The 23327-nt window shown below is 40.6% G+C and overlaps 1 protein-coding gene across 1 annotated transcript in view; it reads left to right on the forward strand.

Moving 5' to 3' along the window:
• Positions 1 to 23327, forward strand: part of ACTN2 (actinin alpha 2) — a 75952-nt gene that overhangs the window by 15249 nt on the left and 37376 nt on the right. Inside the window, exons 2-4 of the mRNA XM_060127098.1 lie at positions 18306 to 18420; positions 19335 to 19454; positions 20341 to 20427. Of these exons, the coding sequence (XP_059983081.1) occupies positions 18306 to 18420; positions 19335 to 19454; positions 20341 to 20427 (322 nt within the window). The remainder of the gene's footprint in view (positions 1 to 18305; positions 18421 to 19334; positions 19455 to 20340; positions 20428 to 23327) is intronic.

A 23327-nucleotide genomic window follows, 5' to 3' on the forward strand; every position in this document is an offset into this window, starting at 1 on the left:
CTCAGGAAATCTTTAAGCTCAGGTGACCAGGCACCAATAGCTTTCATGTGGTTCTTTGAGCTTACCGCTTTTTGTTTTTAATACTTTAGAGCAAAAATGACCAAAACTTTGATTCTGTAGAGATTTGATTTGGTTAGCGTATGCCTCCAATTGTTTAGGAAGTATCTGCATATTTCTAATCTTAACTTTTTTTTTTCCCATTTAACAGTTAAAATGGGGAAGTTTCATCAAGATCATTTAACTGTCCTTTAGAAGACAGAAGGCTGTAACTTTTTTTTTTATAATTAAGATTTTGTTTCAAGCATTGCAAAACATCCCTTGGAATTAAAGGAGAGGTAGTTTGGATTGCAAACTAGTATTGGGAGTCAGTGGCTCACAGAAGTGTTTGATGTCCTTGCTTAGGTTGCTTCCCTCTACCTTGAGGACTACAGAGATGCAGAGATGAGTAACTGCCCCTGAAAAATAAGAATTAGGAGAATGAGTAATAAGGACTCCTGTAAGTGGTAATAAAATGTTTGTAGGAAATTTCATGAGCTGGGAGGAAATTAACAGATGGAGGTACTTCAGCTTCCAGAGAAATGTAAGATTTTTTTATGAAACAGAAAAGTGCTAAATAATTCAACCCAAATCCAATATTATTTCTGGTGATCTGTATAAGAGGGAACACGGGGACGCACATTGGGTTTTAAATGAAAAAGGAATGCAGTAAGCTGAGACTTCAGACAGTTGTCATTTTCACAGGACAAGCAAAGTGTACTGTTATTAACATCAGCAAGTGATAGACCTCAGTTATTTTAGTGTATCATTCTTTTTGTAAAATTTTTGCTCATGTCCTTTTTTATTTTTTATTGAAGTATAGTTGATTTACAATGTTGTGTTGATTTCTGGTGTACAGCAAAGTGATTCAGTTATATATATATATAACTTATAACTATATACTTCCCTTATAGTTTATTACAAGATATTGAATATAGTTCCCTGTGCTATATAGTAGGACCTTGTCGTTTATCTATTTTATATATATTAGTTTGTATCTGCTAATCCCAAACTCCTAATTTATCGCTCCCCCACCCTCTTTCCCCTTTGGTAACCATAAATTTGTTTTCTGTGTATCATTCTTGTGCATTAATTACTATTTGTCTTCATCAAAATCAGTAAAATTTAGACCAGAATAGTGAATATTTTAGCACATGTGAATGTTGACCTCTTTTTAGAAGAAAGACTAAAACTATTGAAAGATAGTTCTTAAATAAAGGTAAAACCACGACTCTCATACAAGAAGAAAAATAAACACGTTAAAGATGTTATTTAACTTACTAATGAGAAAACTGGAGAGGTGTTCCAGCCAGTTCAAAAGAGACTCTGAAGAACAGTAACATTGATAGATCTACATATTGAAATTAATGTCCAAATGGTGGCAGATACTTTTCTGTGGGTGGAAGGAGGGTTGTCCCTGAACTGGACAGAATGCATTCCTTGTCTGAAGACAAGAATGACTTTGCATTACTCTTGATCATCTTTGGCTTAGATAGATGAGCTGTAGAAGAGCATAGAAGTGATGCCGTAGACAATGCACAACTTTCCCTTTGGAGCTCAGATGCTTCCCAACATAAAGTACCTCATTTAGCTGTTTCCTCTTTCCAAATTTCATAACTTTCTGTTACATCCTTTCTGGAAGTTACAGAAGAGACTCCACATAGTAGGCAGGTCATTCCTTTTTTATTTATTTACTTATTTATTTTTAATTTGGTTGAGACTGGGTCTTAGTTGCGGCAGGCAGACTCCTTAGTTGCAGCACATGGGATCCTTAGTTGTGGCATGCGGGATCTTTAGTTGCGGCATGTGAACTCTTAGTTGCACCATGTGGGATCTAGTTCCCTGACCAGGGATTGGACCCAGGCCCTCTGCATTGAGAGTGTGGAGTCTTATCCACTGCTCCATCAGGGAAGTCCCAGACAGGTCATTCCTTAAACCGGAATTAGTCCGGGCTAGACTTGGCTTTGTTAAAAAAACTGAAAAGCATTTTTGTCCTGTTAGGCAGCCTCAAGGGTTTTTATCACATTTCTTCATCTATTCTGAACATCCAGGGACTAAATGGAAGTCAGTCTTATGAGCCTGGTGATTGAAGCCTAAAATTCACGATGAAAACCAGACCTGGTTAAGACTGTCTTTTCAGAGGCTGGGAGAGCCATCTTTAACCTCCCCACTTCAGTCATCCATTAGCCTGATTCTATTTTTAGGTCCCCTCAGCAGTAAGGTTGCCTTTTACTTTTTATGAGGTGTTTTTTGGGAAACAAGATTACAGACTCCTTTTTTTTTAACGTTTAAGGATTCTCTAGTTAAGTTTGACACGATAATAATAATTTTCAAAAGCCTGGAACTTGAGCAAATAGAGATTTTTAGCTCCGCGCTGTTTTTTATTTTTTCAGTTTAAAAAATCTGATTGCTATCTCCTTTGATCTATTCCAGAAGGTCAAATAAGATGTTATTCAGCAAATAGTTACTGAGTGCCACTAGGTCCCGGGCACTGTCTAGAACACAAAACAAAAATCCCAGCTTCTCTGTGTGGCACTTTCACAGATATTTTTAGAATGTTCCAGGTGGTGGTGTCACCCATCAGGTATTTCTGAGAGGATTATTCCTGCTTCCCTACCAAGTCCTTAAAGAATTCTAAATGGTGACAGCCCTACTTGAGTTGTTTGTAGGCTTTGATATTCCTTAATTAGAAATTGTTAGATATTCTCACATTGCCTACAAAGAGGTCCTGAATCCTGCTTGAAGGCAGTATTTGTTGGGGATGAATAAGTGGGAAAAGGCTGCCTCTGTTTTTTTCTCTTTCTTTGTCTTTGAGTAATCAAATTTGTATTGATGAGTATTCCTGTTACTCAAGTTAAAAGCAGTATGTTGTTACTGTTGAGGCTCCAATTCATTTATGACTGAAATTGTCAAGTTTAAGCTTGAAGTATTAAAAATTTGAATGAGTGCTAGCTCTGTGTGCGTGAATACAGGTGTCCCTGCTTGGTGCTGATACAAAGGTGAATAAGGGAAGACTAGGGGCTTCTGTGTTCATTTTGTGGTTCTCTGATTCATAATATGTATGCCTGCGGGCATATAAAAGCCTGGGAAACCAGTTGTGGGCCTTCCATTTGCAATGGAATGCAGTGATATTTGTCTTCTAAAATTTTTTAAATTTATTTTATTATTTTACTTTATTTAAAAATATTTTTTGGCTGAGTTGGGTCTTCGTTGCGGTGCGCGGGCTGCTTCTTGTGGTGGCTTCTCTTGTTGTGGAGCACGGGCTTCAGTAGTTGTGGCATGCAGGCTGAGTAGTTGTGGCTCACGGGCTCTAGAGCGCAGGTTTAGTAGTTGTGGTGCACGGCCCTAGTTGCTCCATGGCATGTGGGATCTCCCCGGACCAGGGCTCAAGCCCGTGTTCCCTGCATTGGCAGGCAGATTCTTAACCACTGTGCCACCAGGGAAGCCTGGAATTTGTCTTTTTACACGAGTGAATTTTAAAGTTCATGGGAAAAATATTTTTACCCTCTATGAGCAAAAACTAGTGTTCTAAGCACCTTGTACCTTCAGGAAATTAAGATATGCCAGTGGGTGTCCTTGTTTCTTTTAATGGTGGGGTGAGTACTTGTGATAAACCAGCAAAGATGGAGACCTGGCATGGTTCTGGGTTCTTGGATCACAGACCTCCTTGTATCCTTCTCTGTGTACAGCAGTAGGCTATGAAATGTGCTGAGTGACAGCATGTTTATGTTCAGTTATCAGAGGTGGAATATCTCCTCTGTTCAAGTAGACATAAATTGTGACCATGGGCTGTCTTCATTTTTCTATGCGATGACTTACTTCCATTTCCATTGTAAGCACTTCAGGTTTCTTTGAATTGCCATCACCGACTGCTGGTATTTCTGTGTGTGTTCCTGTAGCATTTATATTTGCAAAATATTTTCCAGTCGCTTACAATTCATCACACTTCCCAGCCAACTCATCGAATTAGGTCCATGGTGCATTGCTTAGGGGAAGAAATAAGCCACATGATTAGCAGAGGCAAACTATTATATATAGGATGGATAAACAACAAGATCCTACTGTATAGAACAGGGAACTATATTTAATATCCTGTAATAAACCATAATGGAAAAGAATATGAAAAAACATATATGTATAACTGAGTCACTTTGCTGTACAGCAGAAATTAACACAACACTGTAAATCAACTGTACTTCAATAAAATGAAAAGAATACAGGATAAATCCAAGGAGAAACACGCTAAGACACATATTAATCACACTATCAAAAATTAAATACACAGAAAAAAATACTAAAAGCAGCAAGGGAAAAGCAACAAATAACATACAAGGCAATCTCCATAAGGTTAACAGCTGATCTTTCAGCAGAAACTCTGCAAGCCAGAAGGGAATGGCAGGACATATTTAAAGTGATGAAAGGGAAAAACCTACAAGAAAGATTACTCTACTCAGCAAGGATCTCATTCAGATTCGATGGAGAAATTAAAACCTTTACAGACAAGCAGAAGCTAAGAGAATTCAGCACCACCAAACCAACTTTACAACAAATGCTAAAGGAACTTCCCTAGGCAGGAAACACAAGAGAAGGAGAAGACCTACAATAACAAACCCAAAACAATTAACAAAACGGGAATAGGAACATACATATTGATAATTACCTTAAATGTAAATGGATTAAATGTTCCCACCAAAAGACACGGACTGGCTGAATGGATACAAAAACAAGACCCGTATAGATGCTGTCTATAAGAGACCCACTTCAGACCTAGGGACACATACAGACTGAAAGGAAGGGGATTGGAAAAAGATAGTCCATGCAAATGGAAATCAAAAGAAAGCTGGAGTAGCAATTCTCATATCAGACAAAATAGACTTTAAAATAAAGACTATTACAAGAGACAAAGAAGGACACTACATAATGATCAAGGAATCAATCCAAGAAGAAGATATAAGAATTGTAAATATTTATGCACCCAATATAGGAGCACCTCAATACATAAGGCAAATGCTAACAGCCACAAAAGGGGAAATTGACAGTAACACAATGATAGTAGGAGATTTAGCACCCCACTTTCACCAATGGACGATCATCCAAACTGAAAATAAATAAGGAAACACAAGCTTTAACTGATATATTAAACAACATGGACTTAATTGATATTTATAGGACATTCCATCCGAAAACAACAGAATCCACTTTCTTCTGAAGTGCTCATGGAACATTCTCCAAGATGGATCATATCTTGGGTCACAAATCAAGCCTTGGTAAATTTAAGAAAATTGAAATCATATCAAGGGATTTCCCTGGTGGCGCAGAGGTTAAGAATCTGCCTGCCAATGTAGGGGATACGGGTTCGAGCCCTGGTCTGGGAAGATCTCACATGCTACAGAGGAATTAAGCCCATGCGCCACAACTACTGAGCCTGTGCTCTATCTAGAGCCTATGAGCCACAACTACTGAGCCCGCTTGCCTAGAGCCCATGCTTTGCAACAAGAGAAGCCCATATACCGCAACGAAGAGTAGCCCCTGCTCACTGCAACTAAATAAAGCCCGCATGCAGCAACAGAGAGCCAAGACAGCCAAAAATAAATAATAAATAAATTAAAAAAATATAAGACATCATATCAAGTATCTTTTCCAACCACAATGCTATGAGACTAGATATCAGTTACAGGAAGAAAACTGTAAAAAATACAAACACATGGAGGCTAAACAATACTAAATAACCAAGAGATCACTGAAGAAATCAAAGAGGAAATAAAAAAGTACCTAGAAACAAATGACAATGAAAGCACAACAACGCAAAACCTATGGGATGCAGCAAAAGCAGTTCTAAGAGAGGAGTTTATAGCAATACAATCATACCTCAAAAAACAAGAAAAATCTCAACAACCTAACCTTACACCTAAAGCAATTAGAGAAAGAAGAACAAAAACCCCCCAAAGTTAGCAGAAGGAAAGTAATCATAAATATCAGATCAGAAATAAATGAAAAAGAAATGAAGGACACAATAGCAAAGATCAATAAAACTAAAAGCTGGTTCTTTGAGAAGATGAAATTGATAAACCATTAGCCAGACTCAGAGAAGAAGAAAAGGGAAAAGACTCAAATCAACAGAATTAGAAATGAAAAAGGAGAAGTAACAACTGACACTGAAGAAATACAAAGGATCATGAGAGATTACTACAAGCAACTCTATGCCAATAAAATGGACAACCTGGAAGAAATGGACAAATTCTTAGAAAAGCACAACCTTCTGAGAGTGAATCAGGAAGAAATAGGAAATATAAACAGACCAGTCACAAGCACGGAAATTGAAACTGTGATTAAAAATCTTCTAACAAACAAAAGTCCAGGATCAGATGGCTTCACAGGTAAATTCTCTCAACATTTAGAGGGGAGCTAACACCTATCCTTCTCAAACTCTTTCAAAATATAACAGAGGGAGGAACACTCCCAAACTCATTCTACGAGGCCACCATCACCGTGATACCAAAACCAGACAGGGCTTCCCTGGTGGCACAGTGGTTGAGGGTCGGCCTGCCAATGCAGAGGACACAGGTTTGTGCCTCAGTCTGGGAAGATCCCACATGCCGCGGAGCGGCTGGGCCCGTGAGCCACGGCTGCTGGGCCTGTGTGTCCGGAGCCTGTGCTCTGCAACGGGAGAGGCCACAACAGTGAGAGGCCCGCGTACGGCTAAAAAAAAACCAGACAAGAATGTCACAAAAAAAGAAAACTACAGGCTAATATCACTGATGAACATAGATGCAAAAATCCTTAACAAAATACTAGCAAACAGAATCCGACAGCACATTAAAGGATCATACACCATGATCAACTGGGGTTTATCCCAGGAATGCAAGGATTCTTCAATATACGCAAATCAATCAATGTGATACACCATATTAACAAATTGAAGGATAAAAACCATATGATCCTCTCAGTAGATGCAGAAAAAGCTTTTGAAAAAATTCAACACCCATTTATGATAAAAACCCTTCAGAAAGTAGGCATAGAGGGAAGTTACCTCAACATAATAAAGGCCACATATGACAAACCCACAGCCAATATCATTCCCAGTGGTGAAAAACTGAGAACATTTCCACTAACATCAGGAACAAGACAAGGTTTCCCACTCGCACCACTGTTATTCAACGTAGTTTCAGAAGTTTTAGCCGCAGCAATCAGAGAAGAAAAAGAAATCAAAGGAATCCAAATTGGAAAAGAAGAAATAAAACTGTCACTGTTTGCAGATGACATGATACTATACATAGAGAATCCTAAAGATGCTACCAGAAGACTACTAGAGCTAATCAATGAATTTGGTAAAGTAGCAGGGTACAAAATTAAGGCACAGAAACCTCTTGCATTCCTATACACAAATGATGAAAAATCTGAAAGAGAAATTAAGGAAACACTCCCATTTACCACTGCAACAAAAAGAATAAAATACCTAGGAATAAACCTACCTAAGGAGACAAAAGACCTGTATGCAGAAATCTATAAGACACTGATGAAAGAAATTAAAAATGATACAAACAGATGGAGAGATATACCATGTTCTTGGGTTGGAAGAATCAGCATTGTGAAAATGACTATACTACCCAAAGCAATCTGCAGATTCAACGCAATCCCTATCAAACTACCACTGGCATTTTTCACAGAACTAGAACAAAAAATTTCACCATTTGTATGGAAACACCAGAGACCCTGAATAGCCCAAGCAATGTTGAGAAAGAAAAATGGAGCTGGAGGAATCAGGCTCCCTGACTTCAGACTATACTACAAAGCTACAGTAATCAAGACAGTATGGTACTGGCACAAAAATAGAAATATAGATCAATGGAACAGGATAGAAAGCCCAGAAATAAACCCACGCACATATGGTCGCCTTATCTTTGATAAAGGAGGCAAGAGTATACAATGGAGAAATCACAGCCTCTTCAATAAGTGGTGCTGGAAAAACTGGACAGCTACATGTAAAAGAATGAACTCCCTAATGCCATACACAAAAATAAACTCAGAATGGATTAAAGACTTAAATGTAAGGCAGACATTATCAAACTCTTAGAGGAAAACACAGGCAGAACACTCTATGACATAAATCACAGCAAGATCCTTTTTGACCCACCTCCTAGAGAAATGGAAATAAAAACAAAAATAAATAAATGGGACCTAATGAAACTTCAAAGCTTTTGCACAGCAAAGGAAACCATAAACAAGACCAAAATACAGCCCTCAGAATGGGAGAAAATATTTGCAAATGAAGCAACTGACAAAGGATTAATCTCCAAAATATACAAGCAACTCATGCAGCTGATTATCAAAAAAACAAACAGCCCAATCCGAAAATGGGCAGAAGACCTAAATAGACATTTCTCCAAAGAAGACATACAGATTGCCAACAAACACATGAAAGGATGCTCAACATCACTAATCATTAGAGAAATGCAAATCAAAACTACAATGAGATATCACCTCACACCGGTCAGAATGGCCATCATCAACAAATCTACAAACAATAAATGCTGGAGAGGGTGTGGAGGAAAGGGAACCCTCTGCACTGTTTGTGGGAATGTAAATTGATACAGCCTCTATGGAGAACAGTATGGAGGTTCCTTAAAAAACTAAAAATGGAACTACCATATGACCCAGCAATCCCACTACTGGGTATATATCCTGAGTAAACTGTAATTCAAAAAGAGTCATGTACCCCAATGTTCATTGCAGCACTATTTACGATAGCTAGGACATGGAAGCAACCTAAGTGTCCATCGACAGATGAATGGATAAAGAAGAAGTGGCACATACATAGAATGGAACATTACTCAGCCATAAAAAGAAACGAAATTGAGTTATTTGTAGTGAGGTGGATGGACCTAGAGTCTGTCATACAGAGTGAAGTAAGTCAGAAAGAGAAAAACAAATACCATATGCTAACACATATATATAGAATCAAAAAAAAATAGGTTATGAAGAACCTAGGGGCAGGACAGGAATAAAGACACAGACGTAGAGAATGGACTTGAGGACACAGGGAGGGTAAGGTTAAGCTGTGACAAAGTGAGAGAGTGGCATGGACATATATACACTACCAAATGTAAAATAGATAGCTAGTGGGAAGCAGCCGCATAGCACAGGGAGATCAGCTCTGTGCTTTGTGACCACCTAGAGGGGTGGGATAGGGAGGGTGGGAGGGAGACAGAAGAAGGAGGAGATATGGGGATATGTGTATACGTATAGCTGATTCACTTTGTTATACGGCAGAAACTAACACAACATTGTAAAGCAATTATACTGCAATAAAGATGTTAAAAAAATTAAAAATAAAATGAAAAGAAAAAAAAGGAAAGTTATAAGCCACAGGAGAGATGAGCTGACTTACCCACACCAGATGCTGAGCTGGTCACAGAGCCAGGCTTTGGATTTTAGGGTCGCTGTTTTTTAGGGACTGCTAAACTGAGCTGTTGCATGCCATGTTATTCAGCAGGATCTTGGAGACTAAGCAGAGATTTGTGGGTGGAGAAGAAAGGGCTGCCTACCGTGTCGTTAGCTGCCTGGTTATGCCAGTTATGAGAACAGGAGGGCCCCAAAAGGGCTTCCGAGATATCTGGTAATTGCTTGTAGCACATGCAGCATCCTTAGAAGGAACACTCTTCTACTTACGTATTTCTTGCTTTGATTCAATTTTTTAAATGTCTGTAGTTGAGAAGTGTACTTGGGTGCTTGGTAACCTTGAAGGTTTGGAATGTTTTCAACATCAGATGATGATTCAGCGTTCACTGTGCTGAACAGTCGGTGACAACTGTTGAGTGACTGCTGGGTCCAGAGAACTATCCTAATGTTAGTATAAACTCCAGCAGAAACACCATTTTTTTTTTGGCAATTTACATTAAAAAAATTTTGGGGTGTTTTTTTGTTTTGTTTTGTTTTGGCAGTACGTGGGCCTCTCACTGTTGTGGCCTCTCCCGTTGCGGAGCACAGGCTCCGGACGCGCAGGCTCAGCGGCCATGGCTCATGGGCCCAGCCGCTCCGCGGCATGTGGGATCCCCCCGGACTGGGGCACGAACCCGCGTCCCCTGAATCGGCAGGTGGACTCCCAACCACTGCGCCACCAGGGAAGCCCCTGGTGTTTTTTTTTTTTTAATTGAAGTATAGTTGATTTACAGTGTTGTGCTAATTACTGCTGAACAGCAAAGTGGTTCAGTTATACATATATATTCTTTTCCATTATGGTTTCTCATAGAATGTTGAATATAATTCCCTGTGCTCTACAGTAGGACCTTGTTGTTTATCCATTCTATGTATAATAGCTTACGTCTGCTAATCCCAACCTCCCACTCCATCCCTCCTCCAACCCCCTCTCCCTTGGCAACCACCAGTCTGTTCTCTATGTCTGTGATCCTGAGAAACACCTTTTATTTAAAGATGGTTGAGTGTCTGAATCTTTCAATTTAAGGTCATTCTGCTGATTTTTCTGATGTGACGCTGGAGTGGACCATTTTTCTGGGCGTTGTGGCATTGTCCAGGCTCACCCAGTGCTATTCCCCCTGTGATTTGTGGGTCAGGGTCTTTCTGGCTGAGGGGTGGTGAAGCTTTGTGGTGAACCAGCACATCTGCTTCTGCCAGCCACATGGTTTGCAGGAATTTCTGCCCTCTCAGAGGAGCGGCTCCCTGCCCTTCAGGAGGGCAGTGTGTCCTTTCTTAAACGCTGGAGCTGCCCCCCTTCTCCCTTACAAAATGTGTGCATCTTTCTAGATACCTGCACCCCTGCCTTACTTTTTGAATATTTAAAAAGAACAAGGAAAGCAATTAGGAGGGATCCTGGCAAATTGAGAATTTGTGAAGTGGAAAAGAAGACACTGTTCTAATGATTATTGTAAATAGAAAAACAAATGGAGCATTTTTAGAAAATCAACTTAACAGAGCTGTGGTTTTCAACAGTTTTTCATGGGAGGCTGTTCAGAACCACTGTGATAATAGGTCGTGTGGCCCGGCTGGCCTTTGTATTTCTTCTCCTCCTGATAACCTTTTGAATTGTTTCATTAAGTTGATCATGGCAATTTTTTGGTAGCTGGGAAGGTGTCAGGACGTGAAGGACAAATAATTGCATGGTGTCAGAGTCAGAAATAGAATCCGAGTTTGAGCCACGACTGTGGGCAGGACTGGGCTCCACCTGCCCTCCCTGCTCCCTCTCAGGGACCACTACCCCTGCTTACCTGGGGCTCAGTTGTCCCACCCCTAGGATGCAGGCCAGGAATTCCCATGCTAGCCACTCGATGTCTTTACTCTCTGAGAACAGTAAGTGATAAGCAAACTCAAAATTGTAGAACACTCTGATGGTGCCCCAAACCTGTTTAGACCTGGTAGACAATGCTGTTTTTCTTTTTTTTTGGATGTATAGTTGATTTACAGTGTTGTGTTTCAGGTGTACAGCAAAGTGATTCAGTTATACGTATACATGTATCCATTCTTTTTCAGATTCTTTCTCATATAGGTTATTACAGAATACTGAGTAGAGTTCCCTGTGCAATACAGTAGGTCCTTGTTGATCATCTATTTTATATATAGTAGTGTGTCTATGTTAATCCCAAACTCCTAATTTACCCCTCCCCCCAATCTTTCCTCTTTGGTAACCAGAAGTCTGTTCTCTATGTCTGTGAGTCTGTTTCTGTTTTGTAGATAAGTTCATTTGTATCATATTTTAGATTCCAGATGTAAGTGATACGATATTTGTCTTTCTCTTTCTGACTTACTTCACTTATTATGATCATCTCTAGGTCCACCCATGTTGCTACAGATGGCATTATTTCATTCTCTTTTATGGCTGAGTAATATTCCATTGTATATGTACCACATCTTCTTTATCCTTTATTCTGTTGATGGACATTTAGGCTGCTTCCGTGTGTTGGTTATTCCAACTGACATTTTTCTCAACCACCATGTTTCAGGGGTTGAAGAGCATTTTCTGGATCTCTTAGATTATGTTCAGGAAGATAACGGGGCAGCGACCACTGATTGTTTGAGTATCCTTCAGACTTATCCCAGGAAAACAGAATACTATAAGTCACAGGCACATGGCCTTAACCCCCAGGCCCTCTTCTTCTGCTCCCTGTGTTTGGAGAGTTTCAGTACCATGACCAGAGAGGGTCCTGTATGAGCAGGGAGACCAGTCTGCACCCACAGGACTGTCCATCCTGGCCAGTGACTCATGGGTTATGATTCTGTATGTTTCAGGAAGAAATGCTACTATTTGCTCCCATTGCCTAAGGAATATACAAAGTGAGACAGTGACTCCCATGCCCTTCCGTCTTTTCCTCTGTGACTTGAACACTTGTTCCCTTAGCTTTTTTTTTAATATATACATATATATTTATTTATTTTTATTGAAGTATAATTGATTTACAGTGTTGTGTTAATTTCAGGCGTACAGCAGAGTGATTCAGTGATACATATATATCTATTTTTCAGATTCTTTTCCCTTAGAGGTTATTACAAAATATTGAGTATAGTTCCCTGTGCTATATAATAGGTCCTTGTCGGTTACCTATTTTATATATAGTAGTGTGTATTTGTTAATCCCAAACTCCTAATTTATCCCTCCCCCCACCGTTTCCCCTTTGGTAACTGTAAGTTTGTTTTCTATGTCTGTTAGTCTACTTCTGTTTGGTATATAAATTCATTTGTATCACTTTTTATTTTTAGATTTTACATGTAAGCAATATCATGATATTTGTCTTTCTCTGTCTGGCTTACTTCACTTAGTATGATCATCTCTAGGTCCATCATTCCCTTTGTCGTGCACGTCTTTGAAGGGTGAGAAGGACTGGAAGCATCAGTCTTTCCTGTCTGCGGGTAGGCGGTTCATGCTTTCCCATCCTGGTTCTCTTTGTGTGGCTCTGAGAGGTTTTTTTCTTTTTTTTGTTTGTTTTTTTGCGGTACGCGGGCCTCTCACTGTTGTGGCCTCTCCTGTTGCGGAGCACAGGCTCTGGACGTGCAGGCTCAGCGGCCATGGCTCATGGGCTCAGCCGCTCCGTGGCATGTGGGATCTTCCCGGACCGGGGCACGAACCCGCATCCCCTGCATCGGCAGGCGGACTCTCAACCACTGCGCCACCAGGGAAGCCCCTGAGAGGTTTTTTTATGTGCTTGTTTTCAAGATGCAAAAAGTGTATGTATTTCTCACTAGGTGAACAGGGGCAGGGAAGAAACTCTTCTCTAGGAGAGAGGTAGAGGAAGATTTGAGTTGGAAGCAAGGGAGGAGGTTGGAGGACCTCAGATGTGATGAGGCAGCTTCTGAGGTGAGCGTTGGGCTGGGGAGACGTTGGCCTCTTTCCTTGAGGGTCTCTGTCTGGTTTGTAACACCATGTCTTTTTTTTTTTTTTTTTTTTTCCGGTACGCGGGCCTCTCACTGCTGCGGCCTCTCCCGTTGTGGAGCACAGGCTCTGGACGCGCAGGCTCAGCGGCCATGGCTCATAGGCCCAGCTGCTCCACGGCATGTGGGATCTTCCCGGACCGGGGCATGAACCCGTGTCCCCTGCATCGGCAGGCGGACTCTCAACCACTGCACCACCAGGGAAGCCCAACACCGTATCTTTTAAGAAAGGACACCTGCCTTCCTAATCTGGTTTGAACCAAGGAGCCTCCCTCCAAAACCACGTGGACCTACATTGGTTCCATTTGATTTCTCCCAGATTTAGTTCACAGGGAACTTGAAGATGCATGTTGCCATCAAAGAGCAAGAAAATCCACAAAGAAATCTTTTTTTTAAAAAAATTAATTTATTTTATTTTTGTCTGCACTGGGTCTTCTTTGCTGTGTGCAGGCTTTCTCTAGTTGTGGCGAGTAGGGCCTACTTTTTGTTGTGGTGCGAGGGCTTCTCATTGCAGTAGCTTCTCTTGTTGTGGAGCATGGGCTCTAGGCGCGTGGGCTTCAGTAGTTGTGGCACACGGGCTCTAGAGCACAGGCTCAGTAGTTGGTGGAGCACGGGCTTAGTTGCTCCGCGGCATGTGGGATCTTCCTGAACCAGGGCTCGAACCCGTGTCCCCTGCATTGGCAGGCGGATTCCCAACCACTGCGCCACCAGGGAAGTCCCCACAAAGAAGTCTTTTAGGTACAATATGTGGGATTTTGTTGCTGCTGTGATGGCTTTTGTTTTTATCTCCTCCACGATTAGCGGGATTTTCACAGAAGCTGAGGACAATGGGGAAGGCCTAGGAACAGTCTCTGTAGGCCGTGGTAATAGAAACTGTAAATAGAATGAAAATTAAAGTCTAATAAAGCTTAAAATTCCTTTTCAGAGTGCACTGGCTTCTTTGCAAGCTATTATCACAGAGCCTTGGGGTCCTTTTTCGCATTTGAGTTGGTTAGTCAACCACCTTTATTGGCTCTTTGGAATACTCATTAAAGAAAGCGAAACTTCATTAGGCTTAACTGACAAAATTGACCTGGTAGATTCAGTTCATTCTCTGGATTTGCACAGCTAAATAATTACCTGTGGTAAGTTACCTTCATCACATGCATACCTATAAAAAGGTGGTATCCAGGGGCTTCCCTGGTGGCGCTGTGGTTGAGAGTCTGCCTGCCGATGCAGGGGACACGGGTTCGTGCTCCTGTCCGGGAAGATCCCACATGCCGTGGAGCGGCTGGGCCCGTGAGCCATGGCCGCTGAGCCTGTGCATCTGGAGCCTGTGCTCCGCAACGGGAGAGGCCACAACAGTGAGAGGCCCGCGTACGGCAAAAAAAAAAAAGGTGGTATCCAGCAGATATTCACAGTGTTCCATAGTGGGGGTCAGGAAACCTGCATTGATTTCATGAAAAGCTTTGGGGTTCTATCCAGAAGTGCTTCTGATACTTATATTATGAAGGGGCTTAAATAACATGGTAATAAGGTAATTTATACCAGCAATATTTGCCTTTTTTTTTTTTTTTTTTTTTTTGTGGCACGCGGGCCTCTCACCGTTGTGGCCTCTCCCATCGCAGAGCACAGGCTCTGGACGCGCAGGCTCAGCGGCCATGGCTCACAGGCCCAGCCGCTCCGCGGCATGCGGGATCCTCCCGGACCGGGGCACAAACCCTCGTCCCCTTCATCGGCAGGCGGGCTCCCAACCACTGCGGCACCAGGGAAGCCCTGCCCATTTTTAATTAGAGTATAGATAAAGATAATTCAGTAAATATTTTATATCATTATATTTTTTTCTCTGTCAGTTCCATAACCCACTGTTCTCTTGTGCCTTCCCCAAAAGGTTATGTATATGGTTAGTCTCGGTATTGTGAAAAAAAAAGAAAAACAAACAGAAAACCTTTAAAGTAGTTTTGCTTGCTGAAAATGGGGCCTGGGAAGTTTTTCACTGTATGAACTTAGTTATCTGGAAGCAACCTAAATGTCCATCCAAGGAGCTAGTTAGAAAATAAATGTGGTATAGTCACGAGAGTGGAATACTATGCAGCCACAAAGAGGAATGCTCTTTGCTGATATTGAATGACCCTAGGTTATAGTTTTCTTAGAAAATATAAAAAAGCCAGGTGCAGAACAATGTGTATATTATGATTTGTGTTAAAGGGATAGAAAAAAGATGTGTGTGCCTTTGTGTTTACGTATGTATACAATATTGTTGAAGAGAAACACAAGACACTGAATCTCTTTGTTGTTCCCTCTGGGGAAGGGAACTCAGTGGCTGGAAACAGGAGTGAGAGGGAGGCTTTCCACTTTATACCTTTTTGTACCACTTGAATTTTGAACCCAGGTAATAATAGACTCTTGTTAATAATCTTAGCTTCAAAAAACAAAATTTGATTATGTATAGTAGCACTGTCCAATAGAACTCTCTGTGATGCTGGAAGTGTTCCGTACACATCTGCACCATCCAGTACAGATGTGCTTGTACACATGTGGCTTTTGAACACTCGAAAGATGGCTTGTACAGCTGGAAAACTAAAATTTTAATTTCCTTTCATTTTAATTAATTACATTTAAATAGCCAAGTATGGTTACTGGCTACCATATTGATTGGGTGCAGACCTAGAGTATATGACTTAGAGTATCTCTTCTGTTTAGACCTGACTAAAGTTTAGATGTGTTTTAGGAGAAATAACTATTAGTTTTGGCTCTCACAATAACATTTATTATTGGAAATCCAAGAAAATACCTATATTTTCTTTTTGTCCTAGAATTTAATGCCATCACATATTTCTTTTTCTTAAATTTATTTTATTGAAGTACAGTTGATTTACAGTGTTGTGTTTATTTCTGCTGTACAGCAAAGTGATTCAGTTATACATCTATATTCATTCTTTTTCATGTTCTTTTCCATTATGGTGTATCACAGGATATTGAATATAGTTCCCTGTGCTATACAGTAGGACCTTTTTTTTTAACATCTTTATTGGAGTATAATCGCTTTACAATGGTGTATTAGTTTCTGCTTTATAACAAATTGAATCAGCTATACGTACACATATATCCCCATATCCCCTCCCTTTTGCGTCTCCCTCCCACCCTCCCTATCCCACCCCTCTAGGTGGTCACAAAGCACTGAGCTGATCTCCCTGTGCTATGCGGCTGCTTCCCACTAGCTATTTTACATTTGGTAGTGTATATATGTCCATGCTACTCTCTCACTTCATCCCAGAGTAGGACCTTGCTCTTTATCCATTCTCTATATAATAGTTTGCATCTGCTAACCCCAAACTCCCAATCCATCCCTCCCCCAGCTCCCTTCCCCCTTGACAACCAGAAGTCTGTTATCTGTATCTGTGAGTCTCTTTCTGTTTTGTAGATCAGTTCATTTGTGTCCTATTTTAGATTCCACATATAAGTGATATCATATGGTATTTGTCTTTCTCTTTCTGACTTACTTCACTTAGTATGATCATCTCCAGGTCCATCCATGTTGCTGCAAATAACATCACATATTTCTTGAAATAAGTGCCCATCAGTCAGATTTGAAAATCCTTTTTATTACCCAGAAAAATCATTTTTATGGAAAACTGTGTCTTTTTGTAGTCTTACTTGCAAAAACTCTTATTTTTGAGAGGTTCATCTTCTCATCTATAACACAAACCCTGTTTGTCTCGCTGCAGCGTAATGTGCGGGCACTTTGTTCCGGAGCCCAGCAGCTGTTGTGTGACAAGGGCACAGTTTGCATTCTTAGCCAGCAGCTGCCAGAAGCATTTCTAATCTGGTTTTGGCAGGAAATAGTGCACAAGTGGAAACCAAGTTAAAAGAAGTTTGAAAAATAAACAGAATGACTTTGTATGCCACTTAGTATAGAGTTCATCTTTCTGCTTAATATTGCCCTAGTTATTTGTTAACATGACTAGCCTCTGAGCCCTTCCAGGGCAGGGCTGTATCTAATTGTCTTTGAAATCCGGGGTCTAGCCCGGGACCTGGAATATGCCAGTAGGAGTTCATTATTATTGCTACTACTACTATTATTATTATTAATGATTGACTATACTGCAAATTTGTTTAATTGATTCAGTTACTAGCTTAAAACTGTTGTTCATCCAGGATAAACTAGTTGTAGATAATTAGTGGTTACGGGTCCCTCTTCTCTTCCCCTTTCTCCTGCACAATGCCGCCCACCCTCTGCTCTAAAGTACGACATTTTGAACATTCTTTAAGCATAATTTATTCATCCATTCTGCAAGCACACTGATTTCTGTTGTATGCAGGGAATAAGCACATCCTACTTTCCTACAGAATAAGAGGTTTTCAGAAGGCAAAGGCATAGGTGTAAACATGGTATCTTTTAAAAAAAATTTTATTAGTCTTTTAATTGAAGTATAGTTGATTTACAATGTTGTGTTAGTTTCAGGTATACAGCACAGTGATTCAGTTATATATATATTTTTTATATATATATATATATATATATTCTTTTCCCTTATAGGTTATTATAAAATATTGAGTGTAGTTCCCTGTGCTATACAGTAGGTCCTTGTTGGTTATCTATTTTATATATAGTAGTGTGTATATGTTAATCCCAAATGTGTTACCTTTCTAAACTGAAGGCAAAAATTCCTCAGGTGGTTAGACCCAAAAAATGATTTTTTTTTGGTCTCTAAAGAAGAAAGTTTATTAAAATCTTACCTTCAGGGCTCAAGTCATGCTTTCCATCCAATTCGGTCTGCTCTCTCTCAAAGGTCCAGGATGCCCCAGCCTCCTGTTCTCCCCACGATGTGTAAGATGTCAGGCATGGTCCATGTGGAGGCGCTCTGAGTGCTGATGGGGCTGTGCTCAGCACTGTTTGCTTCTTGTTGCAGACCTTCACTGCCTGGTGTAACTCCCACCTCAGGAAAGCTGGCACTCAGATCGAGAACATCGAGGAAGACTTCCGGAATGGCCTTAAGCTCATGCTGCTTTTGGAAGTCATCTCAGGTGAGTCTTAAACATTTTTCATATATGTTATACCCAATCTTGCATGTACTTCTACGTCCGAGCAGTAGATACGCATCTGTTTTTTTTTTTTTTTTTTTTTTAAAAGAGCTCCCTTTGAACCTGGCTGGGGGAGATGGTATTATTGGCAAAGCAAACCTTTCCAAAGAGTGGTCTGCCTGGAGTTATTTTTCTGTTCTAAAAAAGGAGTGAATTCTGTTTAAAATTGACTTATTAAAATCATGTTTCTACCACCCACTTCAAAACAGAATAAGAGAAGAGAAAATGACAGTTATATGACTGCCCACCAGGCTGCCCTCTCCACTAAGTCCAGCTAGTGTGTATTCCAGAAATTGTCTTTCATGCCGAAGGCCAGTGTACATGTTGGCTTAACTCTGAAAACAGGAGTTCAAGTCCCAGAGGGGTTATCCTTTGCCCTAAATGTCAGCTGGCTGGTTTAGACTGTGGACTGGAGAGTGGATCGGGCTTAATTAAAGAGGTGTGAGTGGGAAGGATGAGGGCAGGGTGGCCCTGATCCAGGTATCTCCGTAACTCCACATCTGAGATGAACCCTGTGATTTGAACGAAGCTCCCTGACTCTCTCCCACAGCTGGTCAGCACCTCTGAATGCTGCAGGGGCACCAGCCAGCTTCTTTCTTACTCATTCGTACTTTGGCTCAAAGACCAAACCGGACTCTCCCAGCAAATCTGAAAAGCATATGGCCTTAATAGCACAGCTCCCCTCTGGTCCATTTGACCTTGAAAGTACTGTGACTTACAGAAACCGAGAACACATAAGGAACAGTCAAATAATGATTCCCATTTAAGGAGGGCACGGACTCTGAATTTTGGCATCTTGATTCTGCATCAAGGGTCTCCTTTCTCTGTGTCTACATGATTCTTTCTTCATCCAACAGGGGAAAGGCTGCCCAAACCTGACCGAGGAAAAATGCGATTCCACAAAATCGCTAACGTCAACAAAGCCTTGGATTACATAGCCAGCAAAGGCGTGAAGCTGGTGTCCATCGGGGCGGAAGGTAAATGGGGTGTGATGCGAATGACCCTGACCGCGCACAGACCTCCCCGTGGGGCAGTGGGCCTGCAGCTGGATGCCTGCTTCCCTGCCCCCTTCCTTCCCCCCATCTCCTGGGTCAGCCTCTCTTGACAGGCTCTCCGCAGGCACCATGAACGGGAGACAAGGCTCTAGGATCATTTGTACATAATAGAGTCAAGGGAGTTCCCTGGTGGTCCAGCGGTTAAGACTCTGAGCTTCCACTGCAGGGGCCGCAGGTTCGATCCCTGGTTGGGGAACTAAGATCACACATGCTGCATGGTGTGGCCAAAAAAAAGGAGTCAAATATGATGCTGTCTTTTTCAAACTGATCATCCAAATGAGAAAGAACTTGTACATCCCAGTGACTCTTAATAAGAACTAGTAGGAAGGATCTCCATTCTCTGTGGGAGACTGGGAATCCGGGTGAGTCTGGCAGGAGCTGAGACTGCCCTGCCTCTCAATCTTTACAACTGAGCCCGAGAACCTGCCGACTGGGGAGCTCGGGAAGAGGGTAAAGATGGGTAAAGATGACCCAGTGTTCTCTCTGTTTGATTATTTAGAACCTTGGCTCATCTAGTCTGTAAACCTTGGAAACCCCTGGGTTGTTTTCAGTGACTTTGCATATGCAAGCTTTGTGTTCATCATTAACTCATAACTCATTTAAACTGTAGACATTTGGTTATGAATACCACATTTAGAACTAGACACGCTGCGACACTTACACAAACAGAAACTGGTCTTTGCATAGGTATATCTTCCAGTAGCTCTGAAGTCAAAACTTTACAGGAGACTCATAACTTATAGGAAAACTTTATGTGCTGATTATGTTACCTTTACCCTCATTTGTTGCTGTTTCTTCTTACCTAAAGAAATTGTCGACGGCAACGTGAAGATGACGCTGGGTATGATCTGGACCATCATCCTGCGCTTTGCTATTCAGGATATTTCCGTTGAAGGTAAAGGACAGGGTTAAAAACCTGATCGTATTAAGATACTTAGCGTAATCTGTAAATTGAGCTGATGAAGTTGAGTTTGGATAGGCTTTTGTAAAATTGAACAATCACTGACAGGATTGAATGAAAGATACGCGACTTGGGTTTTCACAAATTTTCTATTTGTATGAGAAAAAGACCCCAGCAATGCTGTTTCATTCATGGGGTTGGAATCATTTTGGAAAAGATGAGTACATGTTCAGAACAGAAGTCACTTTTTAAAATGAGCATTTTTTGAGCTTCTTTATGACTTATTATACTAGTAGGTTCACGACTGTAACAGTTCTTTAGACTTAGATCTTGAAACACTTGAAACGCTTTCCTTCAGGTGCTGAAAGATAATCGATTGAAATCTGAGTTTGTTCATTTGTTCTTTCTTTTTTTCTCTCTCTCCCCTCCCTCTCTCCCTTCCCCCCCCCCCATTTTTTAAACAAAATATCTATTGTCATTGTGTCTTTTGGCCCAATAACTGTTCCATCATTGTAACATAACCCTAATCCTCAGCACTGCCACTGAAGATGCAGCTCTTTAGTCTTTTACGCCCACTGCACTCCAAAATATTTTGATGAATTCAGCACTGTCAAAAGTGTCAAATTGACATTCTTAAAATTAGAACTTGGCCTATTTAGCACTCAAATCAGAAAAGGTATAGCTGCAGAACATAGTTAGGACTTCCCTGGTGGCACAGTGGTTAAGACTCTGCGCTCCCAATGCAGGGAGCCTGGGTTCGTTCCCTGGTCAGGGAACGAGATCCTACATGCATGCTGCAACTAAGAGTTCGCTTGCCACAACTAAGACCCAGCACAGCCAAATAAATAAATAAATATGAAAAAAAGAAGAAAAGAATGTACTTAAGGGTGGTCTGACTTATCCAACCAGGCAGTCTCCTCTAACTTCGTCACCTAGAAGGCAACCACGCACCCGAATGGTCAGGGCTGGGAGCGTGGGTCATAATTCTGTCCAGGAATTTACTTATGCCCTCTAAAAATCAAACTAAGATATAATGATATTAAAACCTCAAGAATTTAGGCTCAGAAATAACAGCCAGCTCGAATTTATGAAGAGTCTGAATTTGAAAACTTTCTTACAATGTACTCTTATTAAAGTACATTTCTTTCATGCTAGTGAAAATAATAATCTGCTTTTTAAAAGTTCCTGCTTTATTAAAAAAGAATAGTTTGTAATCATTTAATCAGTTTTATATACTTAGGCATTTAAATATTTAAGCAGTTGAGCCCACTTGATAGAACAAATATTATTTTTTAAAAATCTTGTTCATACCACTGCATTTGCTACACTAGCAAATCCTTTTCCCACAAATATTACAGAGGTGAGCTTGACCTCAGGTTTTCTTCTGATTGGTTACAGATTTCAAATTGTGATAATACTAATTGAAAACTTAATTCTATTTCAAATGTAACTATGAATGGTGTGATCCATTAGAGGTTCCCCAATTTATTATTTATGTGCCCAAGATAAGATAATTAAAGCATAGTATTTCATGAAACATTATGATAGAAAGATATACTAATCTGCTCTTCAAAAGACTAAGAAATAAACATTCAAACGTGTGATGTCACTGACAAGGTGCTTAAATCTCTTCAAGCAGAAGTCTTCCAGTGTCCCACACAGCAGATGAGTTAGTTTGCTAACTTATATTTTTATTTGTTTTACTTCTGTGGGGTCATTTCTTAACAACCTCACTTAATTTCTGTAAATCTACAGAAAAATTGTCTAATTTATTTTGATGATGTATATTATGTAGGAAAATGACATTGTCATTAAACTGAATTCTTTTGAGGAGCCAGTCTCCGTCAACAGAATGATGGACCTCTTCGAAGAAGGGAAATGAGAGGTTGACATACCTGTTGGTGAGGGCGGTGCAGAGATGCCCAAGTAGATGGGGCTTCTTGGTGCATCCTATGGTTTTTCATGATGGAATAACCAATGACATTACCTATTTATGACATGCTTTTTATACCCACCATCAGGGTTCTGTGTGTGGACTTCTCAGGTTTAACCTATACCTGCGGGGGCAGGGCAGAGGTACCACAGTCATGTACTATTTGGCACAGGCTTGTAACCTTTTGCTGAATGCCTCAGAATGGACTTGGGGTGGGAGAGAGTCAGCTTTGTTAGAGTAGCCAATTCAATAAGGAAAAAACTTTGTTCAACATTCATAGCATAAGAGTGTTCAGACGTATTCAGAAAGAAATGAAGTGAAACTCAATGACTTATAAATCTAAGCTTAAGTGGCAGTTGTAAGCTTGTATTGATCTACTTTACCTCTGTTTACTTTTCTAATCTAAGTGCCATTTAAACTTTATAAAAAAGTTTGGATTATTTCCTCCTGTTATACTTTTTCTTACTAATTCCGTTCGCCAGGACCCCAAAGGCAGGCAGTTGTGTGTATAGCAGAACAGCTGGGTATGGAGTTCCATATTTCGATATCTATACCAGTTAATATTTTAATAAAGTCTTAGAACTTTCAGTCGTTTTCCTTAACAGGAATTTGGTAGATAAGAGACATGATCGGGAATCATTCAAATTATTCTTAGAGCATGTGGAAGTTTGCGAGGGGCGGGGTGGATATATCATATGGGTTATGGGTCAAAGAAAAGTCTGAACAAGAAATGGAGAATTGAGATAAATAATTACAGAATACTTACTTTGATTTGAAAAAATCAACTTAAGCTGTTACTGAAATGGAAGGCCAGGTCCCAATGTTGGTTAGGAGTCCACATGTTCATAGGAGCTTTCTAAATTGTTAAGATGTAAATACAAGCAGAATCCCAGTTATGTAAGTGGCTTTGCAGAGCTGTTTGGTTGTATAAAACTTTGAGTCCTCTAACAAGCAAGTGCCA

The sequence above is a fragment of the Lagenorhynchus albirostris genome, chromosome 16, assembly GCF_949774975.1.
Source record: "Lagenorhynchus albirostris chromosome 16, mLagAlb1.1, whole genome shotgun sequence".
Classification (NCBI taxonomy): domain Eukaryota; kingdom Metazoa; phylum Chordata; class Mammalia; order Artiodactyla; family Delphinidae; genus Lagenorhynchus; species Lagenorhynchus albirostris.